Source organism: Camarhynchus parvulus, chromosome 6 (assembly GCF_901933205.1).
Source record: "Camarhynchus parvulus chromosome 6, STF_HiC, whole genome shotgun sequence".
NCBI lineage: Eukaryota > Metazoa > Chordata > Aves > Passeriformes > Thraupidae > Camarhynchus > Camarhynchus parvulus.
The window spans coordinates 16,261,709-16,288,852 of record NC_044576.1 but is presented as its reverse complement, the minus strand read 5'-3'; the positions used below and the strand labels follow the sequence as shown (position 1 = coordinate 16,288,852).

The 27,144-nt window shown below is 55.9% G+C and overlaps 1 protein-coding gene across 3 annotated transcripts in view; it reads left to right on the top strand.

Moving 5' to 3' along the window:
• PSD (pleckstrin and Sec7 domain containing) overlaps positions 1–27,141 on the top strand; it is a 37,585-nt gene extending 10,444 nt beyond the window's left edge. Inside the window, exons 6-17 of one of the 3 annotated variants that reach the window (XM_030951231.1) lie at positions 8,541–8,735; positions 9,250–9,330; positions 9,891–10,003; positions 10,797–10,855; positions 11,406–11,495; positions 20,903–20,946; positions 22,162–22,340; positions 23,110–23,180; positions 23,742–23,899; positions 24,223–24,367; positions 24,968–25,111; positions 25,466–27,141. In XM_030951231.1, coding sequence (XP_030807091.1) covers positions 8,541–8,735; positions 9,250–9,330; positions 9,891–10,003; positions 10,797–10,855; positions 11,406–11,495; positions 20,903–20,946; positions 22,162–22,340; positions 23,110–23,180; positions 23,742–23,899; positions 24,223–24,367; positions 24,968–25,111; positions 25,466–25,489 — 1,303 coding nt within the window. In that variant the 3' untranslated portion in view covers positions 25,490–27,141. Of the gene's footprint in view, positions 1–8,540; positions 8,736–9,249; positions 9,331–9,890; positions 10,004–10,796; positions 10,856–11,405; positions 11,496–20,902; positions 20,947–22,161; positions 22,341–23,109; positions 23,181–23,741; positions 23,900–24,222; positions 24,368–24,967; positions 25,112–25,368 lie in introns of all 3 variants that reach the window. The other 2 variants (XM_030951229.1, XM_030951230.1) reach the window with 2 other exon arrangements.
• The last annotated feature ends 3 nt before the right edge of the window (positions 27,142–27,144 follow it).

Below are 27,144 nucleotides of genomic sequence, written 5' to 3'. Positions count from 1 at the left end.
GCCTAATTTGTGTTGCTGGGGAAGGGTCAGGACTGCATGTGCTAGATTTTCTAGGCAGTGGCTGATCAGGCCAGTGATCACCATGGTATTGTGGTAGGTGTGTTGATGGGAGCACGACTCCTTTTCCATCTTTGCCAGCTTTGTAGGTTCTGGAGGACTGTGAGATTTTCTTCAGCCAATCAAGCAGGGAATGCCAGAACTTCAGTCCTGTGGGGGTTTTCATTGCAAGGCAGTCCAGTATCAGTGATGGTATGGGGAGAGACCAGTCTGAAGTTGACTACCAGTAGAAATTTGACAATGTTTCCCTACTGTGGACTTTGTTCCTTGTCATCTGCACTGCAGCCACTTTTTTCTTAAAGCCAGGAGCCCCATGGTCTTGTGCCTGATGTTCTGGCTTCCTGAACCTACTCAGCTTTGTTTATGTTGGAAGATGGAAAGATGAGCATCCTGAAACCCTCATCTGCTTTCCAGGCTTTTGTCTTTTCCATACCAAACCTATGTCACTTCTGGTCACAGTCTGTGCCATCTCTGTAGGCTCAGCTTGCGGTGGCCAGGTGAAGATCTAAGCTCTGTGTCTTCTCTGGTGTCTGCAGTCAAGAGAGGAGAGTGGGATATTGCATAAGCTCTATAGTCCTTGGGTCTGTCCAAGGGCCTTTTGGGGCAGAGAGGAGCTGGGTTAGGCCTTCCCTGCCTTTGGGACACTGAAGCCAGAGACGTGGTAGCGCAGAGGCCTGACAAAATTTGTGCAGTAAAACCAGTCATGTCTGGGAGGCACATGGCAGTGAAGGGTGACAGTATCCAGCCATGATCAGTGCTCTCTGCAGAAAGAACTGGCTTCCTATTCCTGTGCCAAGGCAAGGGACTGAAACACAGCACCCTGGGGAAACCAAAAGGACAGTATCTGACTAACTGTGCATGGGATGCCATTGTACCGCAGCATGGCAATGCAGGGGCACAGGCAGGTATGAGGGTGCAGAGACACAGCTGGCAGCAGGAGCAGCAATGGGGTGGCTTAACAGAGATTATTCCTCACTGGTTTACAGTCAGTGGAGCACAGAGCATGCTGGCAGCGCTGTTCTCCCCTCCTGGCTCAGGTTTCAGAGCAGTGCTGGCCATGGAAGGATGTTATGTACACCTCAAGCTGCCCTAGATCTTTGCTGAGCCCACCTTTGCTGGACCTCTTGTCATCTCCTCTTCTGGCAGGAGTCCTTCTACTTTGGTGACAGAGGGGCACAGGGGAAATGCAGCTGCAGTCCCCACTGTGCTCCCTGGCCTGGGGACCCCAAGGCCTGGGCTTCCCATAGCACCATCACTGCCAGCCTCACCTTCTGTTACACATGTATGCAGAGTCCCAAGCAACTACCTTTCCGTGCTTAGAAACTATTCCCTTGGTTATCAGTAGGTCCCTGCACAGCCCTTGCTTTTTCCAGCTCAGAGCCTGTTTCTTGCCCATGTCCTGGACTGTTCTGATCTACCATGCTGCCCTGCAGCAGGTGAGCAGGTACCCTGGCTCCAGTGGTGGCCTGAAGCAGAGACTGCAGGAAAGAAGTGAGACATGAGGCGTGGAGGAGCAGGGCCCTGCTGCAGGCCCCCAGCAGGGAGCAGTCCAGCTCTTTGCTCCCCAGCATGGAGTGAGCCTCCCCTCCCAGTCCCACAGGCAACAGTGGACAGAGGGGCAGGTGTGGTTGGAATCTGCCATCTGGTGCAGTGGAAAGGAGTGGAGACTGGGGCTGGGAGCAGGAACTGGGTTGGGAAGCAGCAAAGGCATGTGGGACCAGAGTCTGGGACAGCCCATCATCCGCAGGATCAGTCCTCAGGGGGCAGGGGTTCTGGCAAGGGAGAGATCCAAGAAGTTTCCTATTCCCAATCACTGCTGCTACCCACTTTCTAGACTCTCAGTGGAGCTTCTAGACTCTCATGAAGCTGAATATTCCCAAGTAGTTTGAGGAAGATGTGGCTGGGCTGATTGCTCAAAGGTTCCCATGCACTGGAACCAGCTGATCCTGACACCTGGCAGGGCTGATTGAGCAGAGCTTATCCTTGTAATTCTCCCACGAAGGGGTATTCAATGGAAATTGGTGAGGAAAGGAGTTAGGAACCTCTGCAGTCACTATAGTGCATCATCACCTGTGCCAGCAGGGCCAGAGCAAGGCACTCACCACTGTCCATGGGCACAAGCAGGTTGTCCATGGGCACAAGCAGTACAGGCTGACTGCCACCAGCACAGATAGACTGTGGGGGCAGGGGGACTCTGCGGAGGAGACTGTGCTTTATATTGTCAGTCTGAGGGCTGGCAGAGGTGACCTCAGGCTGCAGGGCTTTGGTGTGGCTGGTCATGAGCACCAGTGGGTCTGGGCCTGCATGTGCTGCCCCGTGGCTGTCCTTGTGGCCCCAAAAGCTTTGCTGCTAACTGTTGCAATAGTTGGGGTCGGGATCCGGGTTGGAGACAGCCTTGCAGCCTGTGACTTCCCACCTCCCTCAGTGGCAGGAATGGCCAATCAGTGATGCCCTGCATTGCTGGGGAGATGTGGTGTCCCCCACAGCCAGTGGCCTTGGGTCATGCAGCCTTGTTGCTTATACCAAGGCTCTGGTGTACCTCAGCACATAATAGTTGAGACCATGCTTTTATCTTGACCTTGTATGTGGGAAGTATGTCTAAGTGCAGACCTACAAAGGCCTCCCCTGGGATGCCTGCACCTACTCCAGAAGGCTTAGTTGAAAGGGATGGAGCAGAGACAGAACACTCTCCCTGCCCTGCCCACAGTGGGACACCCAGCAGTGACATCTCCAGGACAGGCTCTGTGAGTAGGTTATCACCTGATTTGGGCAGGAGGCGAAAGTGTGCAGCTCCCTTGCTCTCACTGGGCAGAGAGCTTCAGTTAAAGCAGGTTGTCCCTGTGGCTATGACAGATCTCTGCAGAGCATGTGTGGAGGCAGAGCTCCCCAGGGCTAGGGAATCCTTCGGACCCAGGGAAGCCAGCCAGGGATGGATGCAGTGCTGGCAGGATGGTGGGGGTAGGAGCTCGGGCAGCCCTGGGAGATTACAGGGACATTACTTCAGTGGTGACAGCCAGACTTCTGCAGCTGCAGGTCCAGATTGCAGGACTTGGCCATGTGCTGGTGCAAGCAGGTGTCCAGAGGGTCACTTGGCTTGCCCAGTCCTGTACAGGTAGGCACTGTGGGCTGTGGGGCATCAGCCCCGGAGGAATGTAAATGGGCGACCTGCATCTCTCTGGGGTTGCAAGACCCCTGAAATCCAGCTACCCAGCTTCCCTGCAATCCCACTCTTCTGGAACCAGCCTTGGCCTCGGGCACAGCCGTGCCGGTCCCTAAGGTTAGTCCGCGGAGGGAAGAGACGTGACTCGCCCCCCGAGCGAGGCAGGTTCTGCTGGGACCTCATCGGGGCTTGCCTGCGGTGGGACAGAAAGAAGGGTAGGCGGGAGAGGCAACATCAAAGGTGAGGCTGCGAACCGAGGTGAAAATGGCCAGACAGCAGGGCGAGGGCAGCACGCCTGGAGCCTCGCTAGAGGGAGAGCTCGGCCCTGGAGCCGCGGCTGTGTGGGAGGAGCGGGGAGCCCGCGGCGCTGGCAGCCGCCCCGGGCGGAGGATGCGCCGGGAGTCAGAGCCGCGTCCCTGCCGGAGCGCGGCTGCTGGCGTGTGCTAGAGCACGGGGCCCGGCAGCCAGCTCCGCTGCCTCTCTTTATAAGGTTCATTTTGTTACTGCAGCGGTCGGAGAGGCGCTGCCCCTCCCCTCCCGGGGCCAGCGCAGGTCTCTCGGCTGACCTGAGCTCCAAGGTAGCACTGGGCAAACTGGTGAGGATGCCGTGAAGGGCTGTGCCCAGTCTGGGGCCCCGTGGGGTGGATTCGGAGTGTGATGCAGAAGACTCAGGCTGAGAGCTGAGCAGGGGAAGCTGGACCTTGAGAAAAGGATGAAGATAGGGTAAGGGAGGTATGGGGTGATAGCGCAGTAGGGAGACAAGGCTGGAGTGCAGGATGAAGAGGTCTCCCCACAGGCATTGGCACAGCAAGAAATAAAGGACAAGCCTGGGGGGAATTTTCCCCTATGCAAGCTATGTCAAGCCATGGAGAGCAACAGAAGCCAGGACACAGAACACATCAGCCCACCACAGCATAAAAGACAGTGGATCCCAGGGATGGCAGGTCTCTCTGCAGAGGCATGAGCAGCAGCACATACCTGTGGGATGCAGCCCCGTGTGTCAGGCATTAATTTCAGCTCTCAGATCTGACTCAGAGCCCCTAGGCTGGTCTTGGCCCGAGGGTCCAAGACACCCAGGTTTTCCTGTGCTGACTCTATGGCATCTGTGTCTTTGAAGGAGAAGACCACTCTCCATCCAGCAGGTGAGTAACTGGACATTTAAGGCTCTTGGCTCACACCAGAAATTGTTTGGTGGGATTTTAGTGTCAGTCCTTGCCCTCTACAGGAGCAGCTGTGTCCCTCACAAGAAGAGCTGGTGAGGGGAGTGATGGAGGACAAATAGACATCTCCAGAGAATGCTGGTGCTGCAGGGGGGGTTCTGGAAGTCTGCAGAGAAACAAGACTGAGGAGGGGCACAGCTGCCCAAAGTTCAGTCCTATCTGGATCTGGCAGCAGTAACACTGGTGGGTGCTGCTGTGGCTGGGTGATTGTTAGACTCCAGAGCTGCCAGAAAGCACAACCAGCCGAGCCTGTGGTTGGAAGCTGGTCTAGCTGACCTTCAAGTGTCCTCCCAGCCCTAACTTCAATTCTGTGAGGAATGAACTGGCCCAGATTCTTGCTGTCATAAATCAAAGTCGTTCCACTGAGACCGATGGAGGGAGCTGCGTTTATTTAGCTCAGCCAAAGATCCGGTCTGGTACATTCTTAGCAGCAACATTAGGCAGGCTTGGTTTGCTTGGCAGAGGCAATCTAGCTATGCACATGGCTTCCCCTTCCAGAACTGAGGGGAGTGCTGCTTTGCCCTATGCACCTGTCCCTTGTGGATCTGCACCAGACTCCTTACCATGGTTTAGGATGAAACCAGCCTCATGTGGGGAGCAAGAGGTACTTGAATTGTTTAAAGGTCTGGAGTTTCCCACAGCAGGTGTCTTGCCTGGAGCTGTGTCAGGACAGACCTGGACAGCCCAGGAGCTCAGCTGAGCACACCCCAGCTCCTGGGGAGCAGGTTGTTGCTGCAGGAAGGGTACCACCACGCAGATGTGTCTCTGCTGGCATCTGGGAGGTGGAGGTCAGCCCCTTGGGCCTTCTTGCTGCTCCACATCCGGGGGAGAAGATTTGCTCCTGATTGCTGTAAAACCAAGTGAACATGGTGCCAAGTAAGCTTGGTTGATGGTGACAAGGTGGATAGGATGTCAGGACTCCTGCAGTGACACACTGCAATGCAGCCAGGGAAGGTGCTGTGGTCTTTGCTTCTGGGCTACAGGCAGTTGGCTAGAGGAGCAATATTGGGGTGAGATGATGATCCAGCTACAGGAAATGAGTGTTTGGCTCTGGGAAAGAACATTTGGGCCCTGGAAGAAGCAGTGTGCTTGGTACAGTGGCCCTGAGCAGGACTGTGATTCTGCAGCAGCTTTCCAGGGCAGGGAGCACAAGTCCTGCTGAGCTGGGGTGGGAGGTGGTCAGTGAAGGGCCTCTGTCTTAGGGTGCACCCTGAGCCCTGTGCTGGATGACATGTCTTCCTTGCAGAGACCCCCAGATGTGCCTCACTGCAGTACTCTGGGCTCTAGGAAACGCCTCTGAGGTGACCTGTGCTCCCAATGACATGAGTAGTGGCAGCTGGGAGAGGGATGAGCTAGCACTGTGTCTGCTCAGGAGTGACTTATTTCATGCACACTGAAGATACTTGCCCAGTATCAAATTTGATCTTTATTCCTTAAGTGTGTATTTAATGTAAAAAGTATGATCTCAGTGTTTCTTCAAGCCAAACTAAAATGTCACTTTACTAAACACACCAAAAAACCCTTACCCTGAGACCTGCAATTAGCTCATTGGTGAGAAAATTAGCATAACCTCAATTACCTCAGACATGGACATGTCTCTTGCTCTGCTCTCCGTTTGTTTGAGAATTGGGCTCTTGTTTTTCTGTCTTTAAGCTGCATGTTCTCCAAGCCAGTTGTGGCTTTGTGTGGTGGCAGACAGGGACCACAAAGGGGGCATACTGAGCCTACAGAGGCTGACTGTCCATATTTAACTGCATGAGAGTGGCTTGAGTGCTAGAATAAAACCCGTTTCACCGCATGGTTGAATAGAGCCTCATCCTGAGAGCAAGGTTATGCTTTGCTGTAAAACACCAAATAAGTGCTGGAGCTTGGTGAGGGAGGGAGGAACAAATTTCACTGGTAGAGCTACTTTGGACTCAAGGTTTGAGATCCCTGAATGCCCATTGCAAGAAGCAAGGCAGGAATTGTAGTCACAGGCTGGGACCAGCAGGGAGTTACAGGTATTGAAGGGCAAGAGAGATTTTTTAAGTGGCCCCACACCTGAATGCTCAGCACTAGGTAGGAAAGTTGAGGACCATAGATTAGGAAGAGAGGTTATGGGGGAAGATTTGGAGCTCTAGGTTTTTCCCTGGATGCTCCCAGAACTGTCCATGTGAGGGGGGACAACCTCTCAGGCAGGATAGATAAGGTCTAGAAGGATATTCAGAGTGTTAGGGATGATGCAAAGAATTAAAGTATTTTGAGAGGGTGACTGAGCAGCAACTTGCTCTGGGGATGCACTTGGACCATGGAGAGTGTTAGAGGGTGGCTTTGCATTTTGTAGCTGGAAGAGCACGCTTGGAACCACTGGGCAGCAAAGGGGACAGTGCCTGTGCCCTTGTGATAACAGATAAAGATTTTAGCAAAAAAATGTAGTCACCACAACCCATGGCTGGCAGGTGCCAGCTGCTGGGATGGATTAATGTCCTCTGCCTCTGGGAATCAAAGAGCCTGTGACCTCTGTCCTTGGTTGAGGTCACAGTGACAGCTGCCACACAAGGAGCTGAAGTGGGGCCCAGGTGTGTGCCCAGCAGCACCAGCCTGTTCTGCTGTTGGGTACCCCTCAGAGCAGCTTTGACCATGCCAGACAGTGAAGGCACAGTCAGGCACCAGGGCCCATGCCAGCAGCACCTTTGGATGTGGCTGTTTTGGGAGGAGAAGAGCTTTTAGGCAGGTGGGAGATTTGCCCACAGGATGGGGTGTACTCATAATGCAGACAGTGATGCTGGAAGCTGCCTGCCCAGCTCCCCAGAGCTGGTGGAGTCACACCTGGTGAGCTCAGGGTGATCTTGTGACCACTCTTGTGGCTGCTTCCACCAGGGTGCATTGGAGTGATGGATAGTCTCCCTAGGGAGGACTGGAGCCAAGTGGGCACAAATCTGCCTTGGCCACCCATCTAGGTCTTGCCACAATCATCCCCTGGCACCACTGAGCTCAGCAGTGGTCTGAGCAAAGCACATCTCTCCAAGAACTTGCACCAGGGAAGTGTCTGACCCACAGGTTTAGTGCAGAGCAGCTTCTCCAGCTGCATGCTGGCTGGGGGTGGCAGGAAGGTGGAGAGGATGGCCCCTGAGAGCCCCCAAGGCGTGAGGCAGCCTGCCAGTGTTGTGCAGGGCTCCCCTGCGACAGGCAGCGCTGAGCAGGAGGAGGCTTGTCCTTCTTGAAAAAAGCAGAGCCTCAAGGAGATTGGCCTGGGTAATTGGCTCAGGAGAGCAGGCCTCTTAAAACTCAATTAGAGACTTTTAAAAATAAATCAGACTGGAACATTGTAAGGGCTGCCAGAAAATTTGGGCGAGGTCAAAGTTGCTTAACATTTGTTGTTGATTAGATTCAACCAGCTTTTGGTCGGGATAACTTCTGCGCAGCTGAGTCAGATTGCTTTGGGGGCCAAGCCAAGAGTGTCTCCTAACATGGCCATTTAAGGCGTGGTGGGCTGAGAGCTGATGGGCAGCCTGGGGAAGACAGCGCTCCACTGAGAGCTGGGAGGCTGGGGGGTTTTTCCTTTGTTCTCTGCCTCATCTCTGCCATCTGTGTAGTGCTTTGAAATCAGTGGGTGGGCAAAGGTGAATGAAGGAATGGGAGTTGTCTTGTTTTGGGTAGAAACTGCACTTGAGAGCAGCACGAGGAGTTTGTCCAGATTAAAAATGAGTACAGAGCTGTAGAACAGCATGTGATGTTGCACATGTTTCTGCTCCAAGTCTCTGCTACAGCTGAGCTTGGCAGAGCCTAAGCCCACACATACAGTTTCACAAGTTCAAAGTGGGGGACTTTGGAGTAGTTGTCCTTTCCTTCCACATCCACTATGAATGTTGGTTTGAGTGCCTTGGTCCAGTCAGTCACTGGTGCTGTCCCATCACCCCACCCCTCCTCCCAAACCTGCATTCCTACGCCTTCCCTAGCTCCCTTAGCTGACCTCAGAGTGTCTCTGACCAGTGCAGTCATGCTGGGTCCCAGCAGTGAGTAGCTAGTCTCCAAAGCAGGGTGAGGAGCATGCATTTCCTGAGAAGCTGAACAAGGTGGGGGTCTGTAGGCAGGCTGACGTGGAGTGTCCCTTCCCATTGCAGCGAGCGCCCCCAGAGCCAGCTGGTTTCAGACTCGGAGTCGGAGATGGACAGCGTGGAGCAGCTGGCCCTGGGCAGCACGGACACCCTTTCCAATGGACACAAGGCTGACCTGGAGGCTGCCAAACGCCTGGCCAAGAGGCTCTACAACCTGGATGGCTTTAAAAAAGCAGATGTGGCTCGCCACCTGGGGAAGAAGTACGTGTGGGTATTTGGAAGGAATGTTCCATTCTGCAAGGAGCTCACTTGCACCCACAGTGCACCTGCAGCTGCTGCCCTTGTGGGGCACCAGGCTGGCAAGGAACTGCTGGCAGGACCACAAAACCCGCTCCTCATCACTGGTACATTTGCACCAGGTGTTCCCTCTAAAGGTCTTAAAACCTAGGAGATGTCCAGATTTTCGTACCTTCCTACCATGACTACATCTTGGATGCTTCAGTAAGGTGTTGGGGCATGGGGATGGCCAGCTGACCTCTTGGGGGCCCTTCCCTCTATAGCTTCTCCATTTTCTGTTACATGCCCAGTATTCCCAGTGAATTTGTGGGTGGCTTCTCTGAGTTTCGTGGGAGCATGGGGTGTCTCTGTCCCTGGCACGCTTCTTGCAACCCTGGGGAGCTCCCAGCCTCCTGGAATCCACCCAACCCCTGCGTGCCTTTGGCTATCCCCACAGCCTGGTCAATTCCATTCTCGCCCTCCCCCTTTTCTATTTCAGCAATGAGTTCAGCAGGATGGTGGCAGGGGAATATCTGAAGTTCTTCGTGTTCACAGGGATGAGTCTGGATCAGGCTCTCAGGTCAGAACTGAGCGTGTGTACATGTGTGCCTGTGGTGGTCACCAGAGTGGGGTCCCAACAGACTGTGCCCTCTGCACCTCTGCAAACACACAGAGATCTGCAGGAGCAAGCAGACCCCATGACTGCCACCTGGAGATCCTCTTACCTCTTAAACAGGAGAGGGTGATTTCCAAGATAGTCTCTCAGCCATGCAACCAAGAAAAAACATTCCTGGTCCTAACTCAATGGTCAGTGCAGTTAAATGACAGTCTGGTTCACGTAGGCCTGACTTTCCAGGTCTTGAACTCAAATCATTCTGTTGTTACACCTACCTCCTTTCCCAGTGTAGCTCCTGGGATTGGTTGTAGGTCTCTGTGATGTGCCAGCAGGATATGGTGCTGTGGCCTTGGAGGACAGTCCCAGAGTGGGTTTGGAGGGAGGGAAGGTTGTGCAAAACAGGGCTTCATCCAGCACACAGGAAGGTCTCAAAACCAGAAAGCACAGCTCCATTCCTGCACAGGGTGAGTTGAAGAAACTGCAGTGGGCTTCATGTGTGACCAACCCTGCTACTGCTTTTTCAGGTCCTTTCTGAAAGAGCTGGCCTTGATGGGAGAGACGCAAGAGCGAGAGCGAGTGCTGGCTCATTTTTCCCAGCGCTACTATGAGTGTAATCCCAATGCCATCTCCTCAGAAGGTAAGAAACTGCATGTCTGTGGGGAGTGTGTGTCTGTGTGTGCATGTGTGTGTTTTAGAGGAGCTTATGTGTTTGTCAGCTCAGTGAATGTACTCAAACTGAAACTAGAGAGCAGGCAGAGAGCCTATACTGATGCCTTAGAAGATAGTCCCAGTATGTCATTTCCCTCAAATGACAGCTGCTTCAGATTTTTTTTTTAAGCCTCATCTGGTTGGATGATGCATAATTAGGGCTCAACCCATTCTTAATTTTGACCTTGAGCAGATTAGCACAAGAGACACACTTAGCAGAGTCCTCACCAAATAGACCCCCGCTCTCAGACCCTCAGCTCAGGGAATATCTAAGTGAGGTCCCTAGCCTAGCATTTCAGGAGCACAGACACCTGCTTTGTGCTATTTCATGTCTTCACACCACTTCTGTGTGCATTCACACAGAGTGGGCCTGCTCTGGGCTGGCTCTGGCACTGGTGAGGTTTGGGCTGCCTGGCTGGCTGAGGCTGTGTCTGTCCTACCTTGCCATGCTAGAAGCTCTGCAGGATTAGCAGCAGCATCACTGCCTGGCTATAGGGCAGCAGGCTCGATGGGAATTTGTATGCTGAGGTTTGGAACCAGCAGCCTCTTACCTACTTACCTGCATGCTGTCAGCACTGCAGTGTCCAGGGTGGGAGGAGGGGGCTCAGTGCTGTCTCGGGGGCTCAGAGACCCCATAGCTTTCTTAAGATGCTGAGGCACTGGAGCACCAGCTGCAGGGCTGGGCTGGGGGCTCTAATTCCTGTCCTGTGCTTGTGCTGCAGATGGAGCCCACACCCTCACGTGCGCCCTGATGCTGCTAAACACAGATTTGCATGGACATGTAAGTCACCACTGCCACTGTTTCAGTCTGTCCCCTGTCTGACCTCACCACCCTGAAACTGTAGGTGCTCAGGGAAAGGTGAGAACAGTGCCACACGAGCAGGAGGCATGGGATCCTGTGCCCATAAGAGCTTGTCACCCCTAATGTGTTTGGTGAGGAGAGGCGAGAAAGGCTTAATTAGAGGAGGGGCTAATGAAGGAGAGAGTGGGGCTTTGAAGGAGACTTGCTGAGCTGAAAGATGTAGAGTTGGAACAAGGACAGAAAAGAAAACTGAACAGGAAAAGAAGGTGGGAATGAGACTCCAAAACCAGCTGCCTTTGGGAGCAGGGAGCACACAATTTTGAAAAAGGAGCCTATTTAAAACTCCTGGAGTCTCTGCAAAGCCAGCAGCTTCCCCGTACCTGCAAGCAGCCTTCCAGAGACTGGGCTGGTCCCTCACCCCTCTGCAGAGATTGGTGTGTTTGTTCCTGGGCTGTGGGACCTGCTTCAGCCAGCAGTGACCTCTGTCCCAAAGGAAATCCTGATGTTTCTCTCCCCCTGTCTCCCCCAGAACATTGGGAAGAGAATGTCCTGCTCCGACTTCATTGGCAACTTGGAGGGACTCAATGGAGGCACTGATTTCCCCAAGGAGCTGCTCAAGGTAAATTTGGTTGTTCTCCATGGCTGGCCAAGCAGCAGGAGCAGAAGTGAGAGCTTTGGGCTGGATGACATGGAGGGCTACCTGAGATGCTATGAATGCAAGATGCATTTACATGCAAGAACAGTGATGATCCCTGAACCTGCAGTTGTGCTCCTGCTTTGCTGAGGGCAACATGGGCTGCTCCATTCCCCCAGCAGGACATGTGAGCTTTGCCTGGGGTTCTGATTCCCTCATTGCTCTTGCTGTGCCTATATTGCAGGCAAGGGAGCACACATGGGGCAGCTTACTAGGGCTGGTTTGCACAGCTGCAGCCAGAGGCTTCCCACCATCAGTCCTGTGGTACTCAGCCCTTTCTGACTCCCTGAAGCACTGGGGCCCAAAACTTTGGCCAGGCCCTGGGACTGGAGCCATCTCTGGGGCAGAGGTGACATGGGCAAGGCATTGCAATGGGGAGAGTGGGCTGGAGGTTAAAAGCTCGGAGCTGGGAACTCACCACACTGGTAGGACTGGGGGACTCCTGCCTTCTCCCTGCCTGACCCAGTTCCTAGAGGGGCTTGGTCAGGGAGAGCAGTGTTCAGCAAGCGCCTCTGGCCTTGGACTGCTGCACTTCTGTGGCATTGCCTGCTCTCAGGAGGATTTTCTGAGCTGCTGTCTCCCTGTCTCAGACCCTGGGAATAGGCTTAGCTCCCATGGGGTCTGCTGGGCAGAAACTGCTGCTGTTGGTGAAGCGCTGCAGTTGGCAAATACTCATGATGTGGAAGATGGGTTCCCACAGGGTGCTGGAGCCACAGCGGGGGGGGAGGTGGTTGATGAAAAAAGGCAAGAGAGGATGAAAAGCTGAGCTCCCTTTTCAGCCTTTGTGGGTCTATTCCTGGTTGTGTCGCTCACCCCATCATTAAGGGGTTACCAGCAGTTCTCAATAGGGCTGTCCTCCCTCTCAGCCCACACTTCACCAGTAAAAGGAGTTACTCAGGAAAAATTCTCCTCTAATTTTAAACCCAGCTCCAGAAAAGGCTTTAGGCACACAAAATGGATGGAAACCTGTGAAATGTGAACCCTGGCCCTTCAGTGCTGCTACACCTTGGAGTATCTGAGCTCCACACACTTCTTGGTGTGTCCCCTTTACATCCCTCACTGCCCCATGGTTGAGTGCCCACACTTGAGGCATTGCCCTATTAAACTCAGCCCCTCAGAACACCAGCACTTCAAACACATAAGATGAAGTTACCATATCAGCTCCCAGACAGAGGGTGAGGAGGTGCCATGAAGCTACAGGCTTTCCCTCACGGGCAGGGACCAAGGCCTTTGCTGGGTATAAGGAGGTGGAAGAAGGCTGCAGTGCTGCAGCACAGCCCTGCACAGCTCAGCCCAGCAGCTGGGAGGCTGCTCTGCTAAAAATGGCCTGTTCCCTCTGCAGCTGCGGTGCTTCCCACCGCCGCATTCCAGCCGCCTCTGTACAGGAGCCATGCTGGGGAGGGGGAGTGAAAGACACTGTGAGGAACTCAGGCAGGGCAGGCTGCAGCTCTTCTGAAGCACCTGAAGCACCGCTCCACTTTGGAAACCCCCTGCCTGTGCAAGGGGGAGTAGGTGTCTGGGGCAGGTGAGATGGAGAAAGTGCTGGGAGAAGAACTGGCAAGGGGATCTTGGGCAGCCTCAGCCAGCTCATCCAGAGAAGGCACTCTTTCCCTTCTGCCCACCGCTTTTGGCTGCTTGATGCTTTGTGGTCCCTGCACAGGCTCGGGGGCAGACAAACGGGGAAAGGCTCTCCTGCTGCTGTGTCAGCCTGCATTGGCCCTGTTACCCTGAGCGGGATGCTTCTTCCTTGGCAGACCTGGCGGGCTGTACCTGGGGACTGAGGCTCCTGTGCAAGTGTGCTGCACAGCTGGCTGGCTAATTTTAGCGTTCCAGGAGCACATGCGTTTCCTAAGGGTAAGGGGAGGGGAAGGCAGGCTTCACAGGCGCTTCCCAAAGCTGTAAGGCGGGTCTTGGGCAGCTCCAGCACCACAGAAGAAAGGTCCTGGGGCTCTTCTGAGCCTGTCTGGGTAGATAGCACAGGCTGCTACCCCATGGACTTCAGAGCTGGAGGGCTGGAGGTGGCTCTCACCCAAAGCACTCACTACCAGGGAACTGGGGCAGCAGGGCAGGACCTAGGTGGCTGCAGGGGCACAAGGCCACCATCCCCTGTGACTCTGAGGACAGCATCAGGAATAGACCCACAGGGAGCCAGAGCACTCCCCTCATCTCTGGCTGCAGGGAGTCCCAAGATAAACGCAGCATGATGCCTGAGAGCATGTGGCAGCTTGAGTCAGACGAGAACTTTATCTGCTACTAGATAATACATGTAAACAGTCCCATTTTTATGCAGAAGCAATGAAAACACTTGAAGAGCTTTCACAGCTGAGCATCACATCCCCCTCACTGCCAGTGCCTCACTATGCCCTGCACAGCACTGCTGCTGGAACTAAGGCAGTGCTTGCTGCCTTACCAGCAGTGCTGCTGGAAAGCCTTTGTCTCTGAAAGCTCCCCTAGAGAACTATAATCAGCAGGCAGGGCTGCCCAGCTCTCCAGCTGAGATGTCCCCCTGATCAGGCATGGAGCCATACCAGGGATATAAGAACCCATATAATGCTGTGCCTGAAGATGCCCACATCTGCCGGCTTGGGCCTGAACTCCTGTGGCCATATGACAGCAGCTGCCCATGCAAAAAGGAAGGAGGTGGAAGCAGGATATCCTGGAGCTGGTGATATTTTGTTTAGCTCTTGAGAGGTTGCAGTGTGATTCCAGCCCAGGCCCCCTGGGATTTCACTCACTATTGTTGATTGTCTGTTACATTTTAGATGTGGATTTGACCTTTATGTGATTGATCACTTTGTGGAGCCTTAGCTCATCCCCATCCTCTTTACTCTTTTAGCTTAACCTTGTGCTTCACTGGTTGGCAGAAACAACAGTAGGGCCAAATTGGGCCCCATTTCTCACCAGCACTGCTTAGCAATTGCAGGAGCGAGCCAAATCTGTGCTGCCTGCCAGCCTAGGAGCCCAGAGCACGTCACAGATGTTAATGAATTAAGCTTGACAATGCAGTCGGGTCCTCGGGGGAGGAAGGTAGGATGGGCCCCCACCTTCCAGCTTGGAGGCACAACAGCAGGGCTCAGACGCTCAGAGTGCTGGGTAAGTGATTAGCAATGTGGGAAGAAAGCCCTAGCTCCCACCTCTGAGCTATAATCACAGGAACGCTTGCTCAGTCTAATCCCCTGGGCTATTTTTTTTTTTGCCTGTTTCCCCTGGGAACAATGGGCTGCCCTGCCTCTGTCTCCCATGGCTCCCCCGGGCTTCAGGGGCAGCCCAGTACATCTGATGTGCCAGACATCCATGCCCCCTCCCTCACAAGTTGTGTCAAATGATCACTATGCCAAACAGTTAGGACACAGTGGAAAATTTCCCCTCTCCACTGGCTGCATCTCCTGCTCAGTCAAGCCTAACTAAATTACCTATCGATCCTTGTGCTTTCTGCAAGGATGCCCAGCTCTTTGCTTCTTCATAGGAGCAACTGCCTGAAGCATCTTTGTCCTGCCCATAACCAGCTGGGTGACTGTAGCTACTGCTGTTTCCTGCTGACCTGGGAGGGACAGGCAAGAGGCTTAAGTGTCGGGTGGGCATTGTAGATGGAAAGTCTGAGCACATCTCCACTGGGCCCATCTCCTAAAGATTTTGTCGGTCCCTGGTGTGGGCCGAGCTGCAGCAGCAGCTCTGAAGCCTGCCCAGCTGGAACCGAGTGGAGGTGCCCCCTGGCCCCTGGAACTCGGGAGATGTCACCACCGCGGCCCCCCCAGGAAGGCACAGCCACCTGCTCCCACTCTCCGCGGAAAGGAGGTAGGGACGGCGAGGTGGGGCACCGAAGGCAGCTCGGGCAACTCGTGCGGCATCACCATGAGAGATGCAGTCCCCCGGGCGGGATGCCCACCGCCGGGCCGCCATTGGCTGCGGCGGGCGGGGCGGGGCGGCCCCGCCTCTGCCGGGAGCCGCCGCCGAGCCCGGCCCGGCCCGGCCCCGCTTCAACAGGCGGCGGCGGCGGCAGAGCGGCCGCGGCAGGCAGGGCAGGGCCGGCGGGCTCCGCGCCGGGCGCCCGCCGGGCGCCCCGCCGCCCCCCCGCCGCCGGCGGCAGGATGATCGGCGTCAACAGCATCAACAGCAGCGCGGGGCGCATGCGGTCCCGCTCCATGTGCTCGGTGCGCTACGGGCGCAACTACCGCGGCGTGGAGACCTTCTGCTACGGCTGGCCCCAGCGCTCCCGCACCCTCAAGCCGGTGCTCTACACCGACCTGGTGGTCAGCCGCATCCAGAGCCGCCGTAAGAAGAAGCCGGTAAGCGGCGGGTCGGGGGAGCGGGGAGCGCCGCGGGGGGATGCTCGGCGCCCTGCGCCCCTGCGGGGACATGGGCGGGTGAACATGTCCGGACAGTCGCCGTCCCGCCCGCTGCAAGAGCCTCAGCCCTGGTATGGATGTAGCGAGCAGCCAGCCCCATCTCCGTCTCCTGCCTGCTTTCTGCGGAGCCGGGTCTCTGCATGCCCCCTCCGCCCGAGGGTCCCCGTCCCCAAGCCTGGATTTCTCCCCGCTGCCATCCCACCCCGATCACGGGAGTGGCGGGAGCGCGGCAAGACCCGGGTGACATTGCGCCGCTTACAGTGGTCTGGCAGCCGTGCTTGCTCGAAAACATCGCTGCGAGAGGAATCCAGGACAGAGCGGTACCGCTGGGACCTGCCCTACGGCTTAGCATAAGTGACAGGCTCTGCGGGCTCTCTGCCAAGGGCTGCTCTGCGCCGTGCCCTGGCCAGCCCAGCCAGGGCAGACTGGCACCCACCTGAGCGTCAGGGAGAGCCGCAAGGCAACGCGGAGGGGGTAACGCCGCAGCCCCGGCTCCCAGCCGAGCAGAGTTTGAGAGGAAGGAGTGGCTGGACAAAAAAGGGCTTTTTAGTGCCAGGAGCTTGCTCGCTGGGAGCCGTCATCCGTTTGGAGGTGTTAGGCTGGTGCGCATCGGTCCTCGGTGGGAAGAAGCGAACAGGCTGTCTCTGGGCGGGTCGTGCGTCGGTCGGGTGTAGTAGCGGGAGAAGAACGTTCACCAGCCCCCTCCTCGCAGGCAGGCTGGGGCAGAGCAGTCAGGGTTACCCCAGAGCTACTTGGGCTGCCCCGGTGGCCAAAAGCAGCCCGGCGGGGCCATCGGGGCCGTGCCAAGCCGCGGTGCTGTCATAGCGCAGTACGGTCTGGGGGCAGCATTAAGTTGTGACGCACTCGGATGGAAACATGCAGTTGGGAGACGCTCGGTCGCTGCTTCCCGCGCTGTGGGGCTGCTCTGGGAAGGGTCTGCTGTCCTGGGGGATGATAGTTGCCTGGGCAAGGAGTGGCTTAAATATTTTGGAAGCGGCTGATGCAGCTTACAATGTTACTGAGTCAAAAGTGTGGGGCCGGGATGGGTAGCTGTCACCTGCTGCCACCCATGACTGCAGCAGGGTGGAAGGTGATGCGCAGGACGTTGTCCCCGTGACAGCCCCTTCCTACGGGAAAAAAAGTCTGTCCCCAAGTCAGTCTGCTCTGTGTGCACACAGGAACCCCTCTGCAGCGGGGGGGGGGAGGGAGGAACGTGGTGGTGTATGCAGTAGGGCTGGTATGTGCCAGGTGATGAGTTGTTCTTGAGCATGGGTTGTGCAAGCTGTGGAGGTGCGGGGTGGGGTTGGGGGGGACCTGACAAGATGAATTAGGGACCCAACATAGGTACAGTTATGTCTGACATACAGCCCTGATCTGACCCTACTGTTCGGATCAGTGCAGCTGGGATGTCTGCGTGCCTGGGGGACCTCACAGACCTTTGTGGCTGGGTGTAGCAAAGATATTTTGCTAAGATAAAGTTGGGGACAGCCAGCAATTGGCTTTCATATTTAAATGCTCTCAGTCAGAGAGAGAGGTAGAATGACTGCAGGGAGGGTGCTTGGTGGCTGTGAAGTCTGCCTTGAATGTCGTGAACCTATGGCTGGTCACAGGGCTGACAAAGAGGAAGGGGAGCTTTGATATGCACCTTGCTGCATGGAGATCTGAGCACTGTGTTTAGCAGAGGAACTAACAGACTGGAAATGGGACGTATGCATAAGAGTTATAAAAGAAGCACTCCAGAAAGGGTTAAAACCCCCATCTGGATGCTGAAATTCCTGCCTCAACCTTCATCTGTTACTTGAGTGCTGGGCTAAGCCCTCAGTGCAGCCCCGTGCCAAAGCTGTGTTCAGTCCAGCTTGTTGCTCAGCTCCACAGACCATCGCTGGATCTTGCCTCTGGTCTGATCTGAGCTGAGGAGCTGAAGGCGGGTGTCTTCTCCCTACCCTGCTTACGTAGGCTGGGCTAGAACACCAGAGCCACCTGCCTCTTGCCAGTGCAGCCCCTTAACTGTCCTTGAGACATTCGGTACAGCAGGACACACAGACAGCCACTCAGCCTGCTTTTGGGAGGGAAAGCACCAAGAAAGATGTTGATTCAGTTAGAAATCCCGCTGGGACAGTACATTCCTGGGTCTAGGGCAGAGCTGGCTGATTGGCCTGGCATGCTGCAACAGTGAGCTCATAACCCAGTGATGGCAAAAAACCCCAACCATGCTTGGGGTCATCATCCATAGTGGCATGTGGCCAGTGCCCAGCTTTCTCTTGGGGAGTACTTGCAAGCTCAGAGATGCCAAAGAGTTGCTGTACTTTCGGCCCAGGGGAAATGAACCCATGGAGCAAAGAGAGTCTGGAGAGAGGGACCTACTGAGTGATGAATCTGGTGTGTGTGGTCTCTGCTGACGTGGTTGTGAGTTGGGCTTCAGGAACCTGCGTCACCTGCGCTTCCCCAGCAGAAACCATCTATGCACCAGAGTTTTATGGACTGACAGGCATTGGCTGTGCTGCAGGACCAGAGCAGCAGGGTGGGCTTTGTGGCTGAAATGCATTTTCTCAGCTAGGACTTGGGCTGAGTCCACCAGCTTTGTACCCGAGATTGGTTTTCGTTGGGGCTGGGGTTTAGCCAAGCAGAATTTTGGCAAGTTTTAAGTGTAGATGTAAAGCTTCAGGATGCCTTCTCAATTGCACAGTTTTCCTGTTTGCCTCTCACTGTCCCCTTGCACAGGAGTGTTGAGCAGCCCCTGCTTCCTGTCTCTGAGGTGGTACTTGGCAGCCCCTGCTGGTAATGGGCTTGGGGGAATGCTCTTGGGGCTTGTAGCAGGGCAGCTGGAGCCTTTTGAAGCCATAAGGCAGTTCAGCCTTTGAAGTATTCAGCCAGAGTCCCAGGGCCCAGGTTTTTGTAACACAGTATTCTGCCAGGCTGTTATCCAGCACTGTGCCATCCCAAATTACTCCTCGAGCATCTTCTTCTATTGGCTCATTCATTCATCATTTAGCAGCCATCCTTCTGCAAGCCCTGCATGGGGCTGGGGTCTTCTCCAGCCCTCCAAAATCCCTGCTCAGCTGGCTCACATCTCCCTTCCTTGGGGCAGGGAGCTGACACTTCTATGTATCACCAATGAGCCAGATGGAAGCCAAGCCACATGTGCCATTCTGCCTGCTCTTTCTGAGGTGCCTTTCTGCTGTTTCCAGTGCCCACTACTCTGTGCCATTTTTTCAATCTCCTTTTTGTGCCTGTTGGTTCTCAGTATTTTTCAGCTGCATCCCTGGCAGTAAGATCCCTTCTGTTTCCCATAGTGACTCCTTATTATCTACATTGCTCTGAGATCCTGCTTATCCCCCTGCTCTGCTCCCAGATTATGTTCTGCAGGGCTTTGGATTGCTTTTTTCCTCCCAGGTTCTTCTCTGATTCTCTTTGCTCCTCTGGCTGCCTTGCTGCCAGCCCACTGGTTGGTACCTCCTACTCACAAGTTAGCATCCTGCCCCTCTGGCACTGGGACTGCATGAATGGGTCTGGGATCAAATCTTCTCTCAGGCTCTGGGGCCATTACTTCTTTATAGGTCTCCTGTCTTCCCAGGAGAGAACTGAACCCTACTTTCTGCCTACTAGATTGAGACAATGCTTTCTTCCTCTGAGAAACAAGCTGGTGCTATGCCAGCATTTCCCAACGGGAAAGCATGGAAGGAGCTGGGTTCCTGCTCCATCCTGGCTGCTGCGCCTCCTGGGAGTGATGGATGTCCGTACCCCAGACACCGCTGGGGCCTGTCTGCTGGCCAGCATTGCTGGGGCCCTGCACGCCTCCAGCTGTACTTTCTCAGCCACCAGCAAGATTTCTCAGCAGCAGTCTCCAGCCCAGTGATGGATGTTGACAGCTGCATGAACAGCCTGTGCAATACCCGATTATTTTCCTTCAAGGATGATGCCTTCCAGATCTTGCTTTGAAGCCCTCTGTGAGCTCTGTATTGAAACCCTCTCTGGAGCCTCCCTGACTACAGAGCTGTGCTGAGCACTGCTGGCTTGCACCCAGCTCAAACTGGACAAACACTTGGGAGTGGGGCCCTGGAGTATCCTGCTGCAGGCAGGCTTAGCTTGTTCCTGTGCAGAAATACAAGCAGCTGACCCTGCCTTGCTCAGATGGGTGGTGTTTGGGTCTCCGAGGAGGGAGAAGTGTTTGGAAGTGCTGGGGAGGGAGTAGAGGCAGGCCATAGCCACTCCAAACTCCTGCCTTGACCAGCCAAGAGGACAAGGTCCTCTGAGGGCCTCATGAAGGACAGCATGCTAGGGTTTCTGCCAGTGCAGGGCCGGCAGTGCTGGAGTCTCTCACAAAGTGTGCTCCTGTAGGAGCAATGCATTGCCAGGGAGTGCTGGGTGCTTCCATGAGTTGGTCTCTGCCAGCCCAGGGTGGGTGGCTGACTGCAGTGAAGTTGTTGGCTCTGGTCTCTTGTGGCATGGAGCTTCTGGAGGCCCTGGAGCTTCTGGAGGCCCTGGAGCAGGCTGAGGTTCCACCGAACGGGGTGAAGGCATGCACTAATGAAGTCTGTCCCAAAAGCTTGCTCTAGTTGGGCTCAGGCCTCCTGAAGGCTGTCATTTTTACCAACATGGAACACCTTGGAATAGGGAGAAATAGCTCTCCCAAACCCTTGGAAATGTTAGGTATGCCTCACCATTATGCTGCTAACACTGTGGCACTGTCACAGGCAGGTAGAGACAAAGGGTAGGAGAGGCCAAAATGCCAGTGCTATCCCCAGCATTTCTTTGGAGTGGGGGGGGGTTTGCAGATCCCGTGGTGCCCAGGATGAAGTGTCTGTAAGCTTAAATGGAGGTCAACTGGCTAGTCTAGCCAGGACAAATCTGCACTGGAACAAACTGACATGGGGTTATCTTAACCTCCAGAGTCCCTGAGCCAGTCTGGCGTGCCTCCTCTGTTCCCTGGAGCAGCCCCCCAGCCTGGCACCGCTGCCCTGCTGACCCCCACTCTTCTCTCTGCAGGCGCTGTACGGCTCCATCAAGAACGAGAAGCTGCAGTGGGCCATGTAAGTACCTCTGCAGGGGATGCTGCTGCATGGCACTGGGTGGGCAGGGAATCCACCTAGCCCCAGAGGCTGCACAAACCATGATGCTGCAAGGCAGCTGCCCCTGTGAGGATGAGGGAAGGAGAGGGAGCTTGGGAAGGGCTGGGCTGGGATGCAGGCAGTGTACTCAGCACCGCCATGGGGCCCCTTCTCCAGCGTGCTGGGGGAAAGCCACCTGAGGCTGGCTTCTTGCAGCTTCAGACTGGCTTTGTGCCTTGGTGGCTGTGCCAGGGTGGGAACAGACAGGCTCTGGAGGTGCTGTGGCTGTGCCAGGGCCCCACAGGGTGCCTGCACCCTCGCCCACAGCTGCCATCTCCAGCAGCAGGAGCGGCAGCGCCTGCGCTGCAGGGATTAATCAGCCCAGTGCTTCCCAGCACTGAGCGATGCACTTGACCGCTGCCATGGCGACGCCGGCAGATGCCGAGGGGTTTAATTAGCAGCGAGCGGCTGAGGGAGTGGGGAGGCAGCAGCTCTGGGCTCCTACATCTTCCTGCGGATGGGGGAGTGGCACAGGTGCAGCCTGCCCATAGTGAGGGGCCATGACCCGGGGGGAGCGGGCTGCCTACACCCTGCCCACACCTGATCCTGCCCTTGGATGGCACTGCTCAAGGCCTTCCTGCCAGTCTCCCTGCACCCCTTTGCCTCTGGCTCTGGGCCCTGTAGTCTGGCTGCCACCCTTAAAATGTGGGGACCAGAGCCTGGGTCTCTCCTTGTGGGGGCAGTGCATTCTATACCCTCCTTCCTACCAGCTGGAGACCTGTGAGCCTGTATGCCATGGGCTGGGGGGGTGTGGTTGTACCAAGCCTTGGGGTACTTCTCCTCCATCACTCCTGGCTCATCAGCCTGGCTGGCATCTGTTGCACTCCTGCCCAAAAACAGGCTTCTCACTCCCTGGGGCAGGCAGGGGTCCCACCCTGCATCAGCAGCAAAAGCCCAATGCCTTGTCTTTCAAGGGACCAGGCAGCACCTCAGCTGTCTAGAGAGACAGAGGCACACAGGCATGGCTAAGTTTGGGATGCTCACCAGTGCTGATGGAAGACTGCTCATCCTGGCCTGCTTCTCCTGGCTTCTCTTTCAGAAGCCAGGCCTAAAAGTGGCACTGACCAGGGGGGAACTTGGTGTTTGCTGTCCCTGGAAAGGTAACAAACTCTTTCCCCACCCAAATCTGATTGGCAGAGATGAAGAGGAGCTGCAAAAGTCCCTCTCGGAGCTGGCAGATCCCAACCCAAAGTCCATCAAGCGCATCAGCAGCTGCAGTAACCCCTTTCTGGACTTCTCCCAGGACGCCAACATTGCCACTTACAAGCACGGGCTGTTAGTCCGCAAGATCCACGCCGATCCCGACTGCAAGAAAAGTAGGTGCCTGGGGAGCCCATGGGGTTCCTTGGGGCAAGAGGGCACCAGTAAACTCCAGAACCGAATGGGTAGCAGGGCGGGAGTCACTGTGTGATGTCCATCTGTAGCTTTATGCCAGCCTCCAGCATCTGTGCCCTGTCTGTCTTCCTGTGCCAGACATAATTCAGCCCTCAGGCTGGGGAGCTGGAAAGCCTCTCCCTGCTCACAGCGCTGGGAAAGGGGCAGGCAGGGTGGTGGTGTGGGGTCTCTGGGGGTTGCAACCCTGCCACAGGATTGTGTGGATGAAGGGAAGCGTCCTGTGGTGTGACAGACAAGGCACACAGCGGGCTGCAGCTGTTTGGGCACTGCCAGGCACGTTCACCGTATTCCCCATAAAATCCCTCCTAAGCCCTGGCCGTCTTATGCTGCCTAGAAGTGATTAGATGCAGCTGCCCTTCAAAGCCAGCATTACCTGGCAGGCAGCACTGCCTTGTCCCCATGCCCGAGCACGGAGGCAGTGGTGGAGCTGAGCACAAGCAGCGAGGCGGGAGCACAGGCAGGAGCACAGCGCTGGCCCCGGGAGGCAGCGGGGCCCCCCTGCCAGCAGCACCATCTGCCAGCCACGTGCTGCACGGGCTCAGGTGCGCAGGGACAGTCCTGGCGTGCTGCCCGTCCTGGGGGTGGGTGACGTGCATAGTGGCAGGGCTGGCTGGAGGAGGGTGGGGGGTGGCTTTTCCCCCCCGCTCAATTCTGACGCTGATGTCTGAGCTGCTCTCTCCTCCCCGGCAGCGCCCCGAGGGAAGCGCGGCTGGAAGCCCTTCCACGCCATCCTGAAGGGAATGATTCTCTACCTGCAGAAGGTAGGCAGCATGCCACCCACATCCACACCAGGGACAGGGATTGTCCCCAGTCCGGAGAGACAGCAGTGACAGAGGACCTGCAGCACACAGCATTGCAAAGCCTCGCCTAAGCAGACTCGGCACCCTCTGTGCCTGAGCTGTTGCCTGGGGACCTGGTGGCATCCCTGTTTCCAGGGTGCTTGGGCACAGCTTGGGCAGTGAAAGGCTCTGCTAATGAGAGCACTGTGTGCAGGGGGCTTGGCTGGAAAGAGAAGGGCACCAGGGTCTTTCCCCTGAGTGGAGGGTTGGGCTGAACATCCAGTTCCCTGCAGGCACACACATGGGAAACTGGGAGCAGTGGGGAACAGCCCCCTGTGCTGTTGCCAAGCCAATGTGCCTGGGTTGTGTAGCATCTCTCCAGGGGTGTAGCATGAGCTGGAAGCAGAATCTGCAGCTGCCTGGTGAAGGGTGATCTCCAAGCCCTGCCACAGCCAGCACTCGTCTGCAGTTCCTGAAACCTCAGAGCTGACTCATGGTGGGGTGCATCCCTGAGCTGGCTCTGAAACACCCCATGATTTGCAGGAGGAGTATAAGCCAGGGAAGGCACTGGCAGAAGAGGAACTGAAGAATGCTATTAGCATCCACCATTCGCTTGCCACGCGGGCATCTGACTACAGCAAGCGACCCAATGTGTTCTACCTCAGGACAGCTGACTGGAGGGTCTTCCTTTTCCAAGCACAGTGAGTCCTTCAGGATCCCTGGCTGGGCCTCATGCTGGGGCACAGGAGCTCCACTGACTTTAGTCTAGGGTGGGATAGGGCTTAGGGCCACCTTGTTCTCTTCTGTCCTGGCCCTTTCTGGAAGGAGAGAGACCTGGTGTCAGTGCTGAGCTTTGCCCAGCTCCTCTTTTTCCTACTCTGCTGGGCTCAGGTTGGCTGTGGGTAGAGTCCCTGGTGCCATGGCTGGCTAGGGCCATGCCTGGGGGACTCAGACCTTGTCTGTGGAGCTGATCCCTCTGTCTTTGATAGAGGTAGCCCACGTGTATTTTGGCCTTTTTTCTCAGGAACCCTGAACAGATGCACTCGTGGATCACGCGCATCAATGTGGTGGCGGCCATGTTCTCTGCACCCCCCTTCCCCGCAGCCATCGGCTCCCAGAAGAAGTTCAGCCGCCCGCTGCTGCCCAGCTCCTGCACCAGGCTGTCTCAGGTGGGCCACAGTGTGGGGGCAATGCTGAGCCTGGGACAGAGCCCCTGATCTGCCAGTGGCGCATTCCCCATGGGGAGATCTGTGTGGTACCATGCACCCAGCTGCCTCCCCAGTGAGTTGAAGGGCCAAGGGGGAGACAGAGAAGAGGGGTACCGAGACTGGGGGCAGACAGCGAGGTCTTGTTCCTTGCAGTGGGGCTGGAATCAGGTGATGGTCAGACCATGCAGGAGAAAGTGGTCCCACATCACAGCTTGCAAGGGCCTACCAGGGACCTTGAAAGGCAACTGACTGGGGGATTAGCTGGCACTCGTGCATACCAGGGCAGTTATTCATAGAGCAGAAAGGATTTAAAAAAACCACCAGCCTAGTTTCAGAGGGATTAAATTCTGCTTTAAGACTGCAGTCAGCCCCCCTATGAGGTGAGAGCAGATTGCCCCCAAGAGCCTGTGATTTTGCCTGTGATTAAAAAAAAATCCAACCCCGCAGCAGCAGCTGAGATCCTGGCTGCTCCTAGAAGGGGAAAAACCTGTTCTGTCCCTGGCCATCTCACACTACCAGGGGGACAGAGCAGGGCACTGACATGGTGCCACCCTTCCCCAGGAGGAGCAGGTGAAGAACCATGAGACCAAGTTCAAGACAATGTCAGCGGAGCTGCTGGAGCATCGTTCTTCACTGCCTGAGAAGAAGGTGAAAGGCAAGGAATATGAGGAGCTAAAGCAGAAGGAAGAGTACCTGGAATTTGAGGTAAGCTGGAAGATGTTGTCCCCCTCTGCCCTCAGGCCCTCTGCCCCTACCTGTTTGGCCATCCTCAGTGATGGGACCAACCCATCCCATCAGCTGAATTACACTGCCACTGCCATGGTCTAGGACCATGAGCATTCCTCTGCCCCGGGATGCTGGCTGGGTTGGAGGGACCATGAGCATCCCTCCCTGCAGGGATGCTGGCCACAGGACAGCACCCAGCTTGCCAACCTCTGTCTCTGCTGCACTGTGCTCCTCAGAAATCCCGCTATGGCACCTATGCCATGCTGCTGCGGGCCAAGCTGAAGGCTGGCTCCGAGGACCTGGCAGCATTTGAGTCCACCCTCTTTGACACAGTGGGTGGAGAGGACGATGGCCTGAAAAAGTCCCGCTCCAGCCCCTCACTCAACGCAGAGCCCTCCAGCACGACCACCAAGGTGAAGCGCAACGTCTCAGAGCGCAGCGGCCGCCAGCCCCCTGGCCACCCCCACAAGTCCTAAGTGTGGGGTCTCAGCTGCCTGCACTGCAGCTCTGTTCCTGTTCCCCTGGCACGGGGGTGGAGGCCGTGTGCCTGCCGAGACCCTGCATGTGTCCGTCTGTCTGCGGCACGAGTTGGAGGGGGCAACAGCCCTTCTGCAGCCGCCAGCACCAGCCATGCAGGGCCATGGCCCCTCCACCGGAGACAGTGGCAGAGCAGGACGGTCCCCAGTCCTTGCCTGCAGGAGCTGCCTGGCCCCATCAGACTTGTTCCTGCCCCTCCTTGTCCTGCACTTGGCTGCAGGACCTATTCTTGCTGCCCTGGGGAGAGGGAGCAACTGAAACCTACCCGCTGGGCTCAATTCTTCAATGGCTTAAAAAAAAAAAAAAAGACAAACGCAGCAAAACAAAGCCAACAGCTGCTTCTCCAGCTCCATTGTGCCATGGGGGTAGATGGGAGGGGGCCAGCCCTAGACTGTCCCCTCTCCTAGGGCTGGTGGCCAGGGAAGCCAGGGCAACAGCACCTGGTCCCTTCCCTGCCACCTCAGTCACCCCTGCACCTTCCCTGCTTTCTTACAACTTTTGAACAGTTTTTGTGATACAGTTTTGCACTTTTTAGTACCAGATCAAGCTGACCACCAGGAAGGTTTTTTTTTGGAGCTACTTTTGATGCTTTTTGGGAACTGTTTAAAAAAAACAAAACCACAAACCCAGCCATATCTTGTAGGCAGTGCACTCTGGGGAAAAGGGGTTTTTAAAAGGACTCAGGGGGCAATCCAGCTCCCCACACCCTCACCCTACAGCAAGCTGAGCGTGGGCTACTGTGTGTACTGCTGCTGCCTGCTCCCCAGCTCCACTTCAGCACCAGCAACCCTTTGGGGAGACAGCCCTGTGGCTGCCAGTTCCAAGGAGGCAGCCTTGAGATGGCAGCACCCATTGCTGCACGTGTGGCTACATGGGAGGCTGATGCACTGGTGCTTCATGACCCCCATTTTCCAGCACCCACTGCTGGCAGCTTGGACTGGCCCTGTTTGCAGAAGCTGGGTGTGAGCATCGTACCCAGGGTGTGGTGGGCAGCAGCGTGTAAGTACTCGCTGTGGAGTGGTGACCCCTGGAGCCAGGGTTGATATGGGGGTCCCCCTGCCCTATGGGTCCACTACAGGCTGGAGCCAGCTTCTCTTCCCATCTCTTTTCCAATGCATGGCTGGGGCCTCAGAGGCTACCAGCAAAGCCTAGTCTGTAGTTCTGCGGTCCTCATGCTGCAGCAGCACTGGTGCAGCCCCGTCCTCAGCAACAGGCTCCCTGCTTGCCAAGGTGAGGGCAGGCTGGGGCAGCCCTCACCACTCCAGAGTGGGCTGAAGGATGCTTGTCTAGAGCAAGGGGCAAGTGATGGAGCACAGCTGCAGGATTGTCCAAAAAGGGGTCCAAGCACAGTGAAGGGCTGTGACCAGGGGCTGGCACACACACAGTTCTCAGCCGCCTGGGACCTGGCTGGTTTCAGCACTGACTTTGCGAATGTGTCAAAACTTTTTATTCTGCTCTTTTGAGTCTATTGCAAA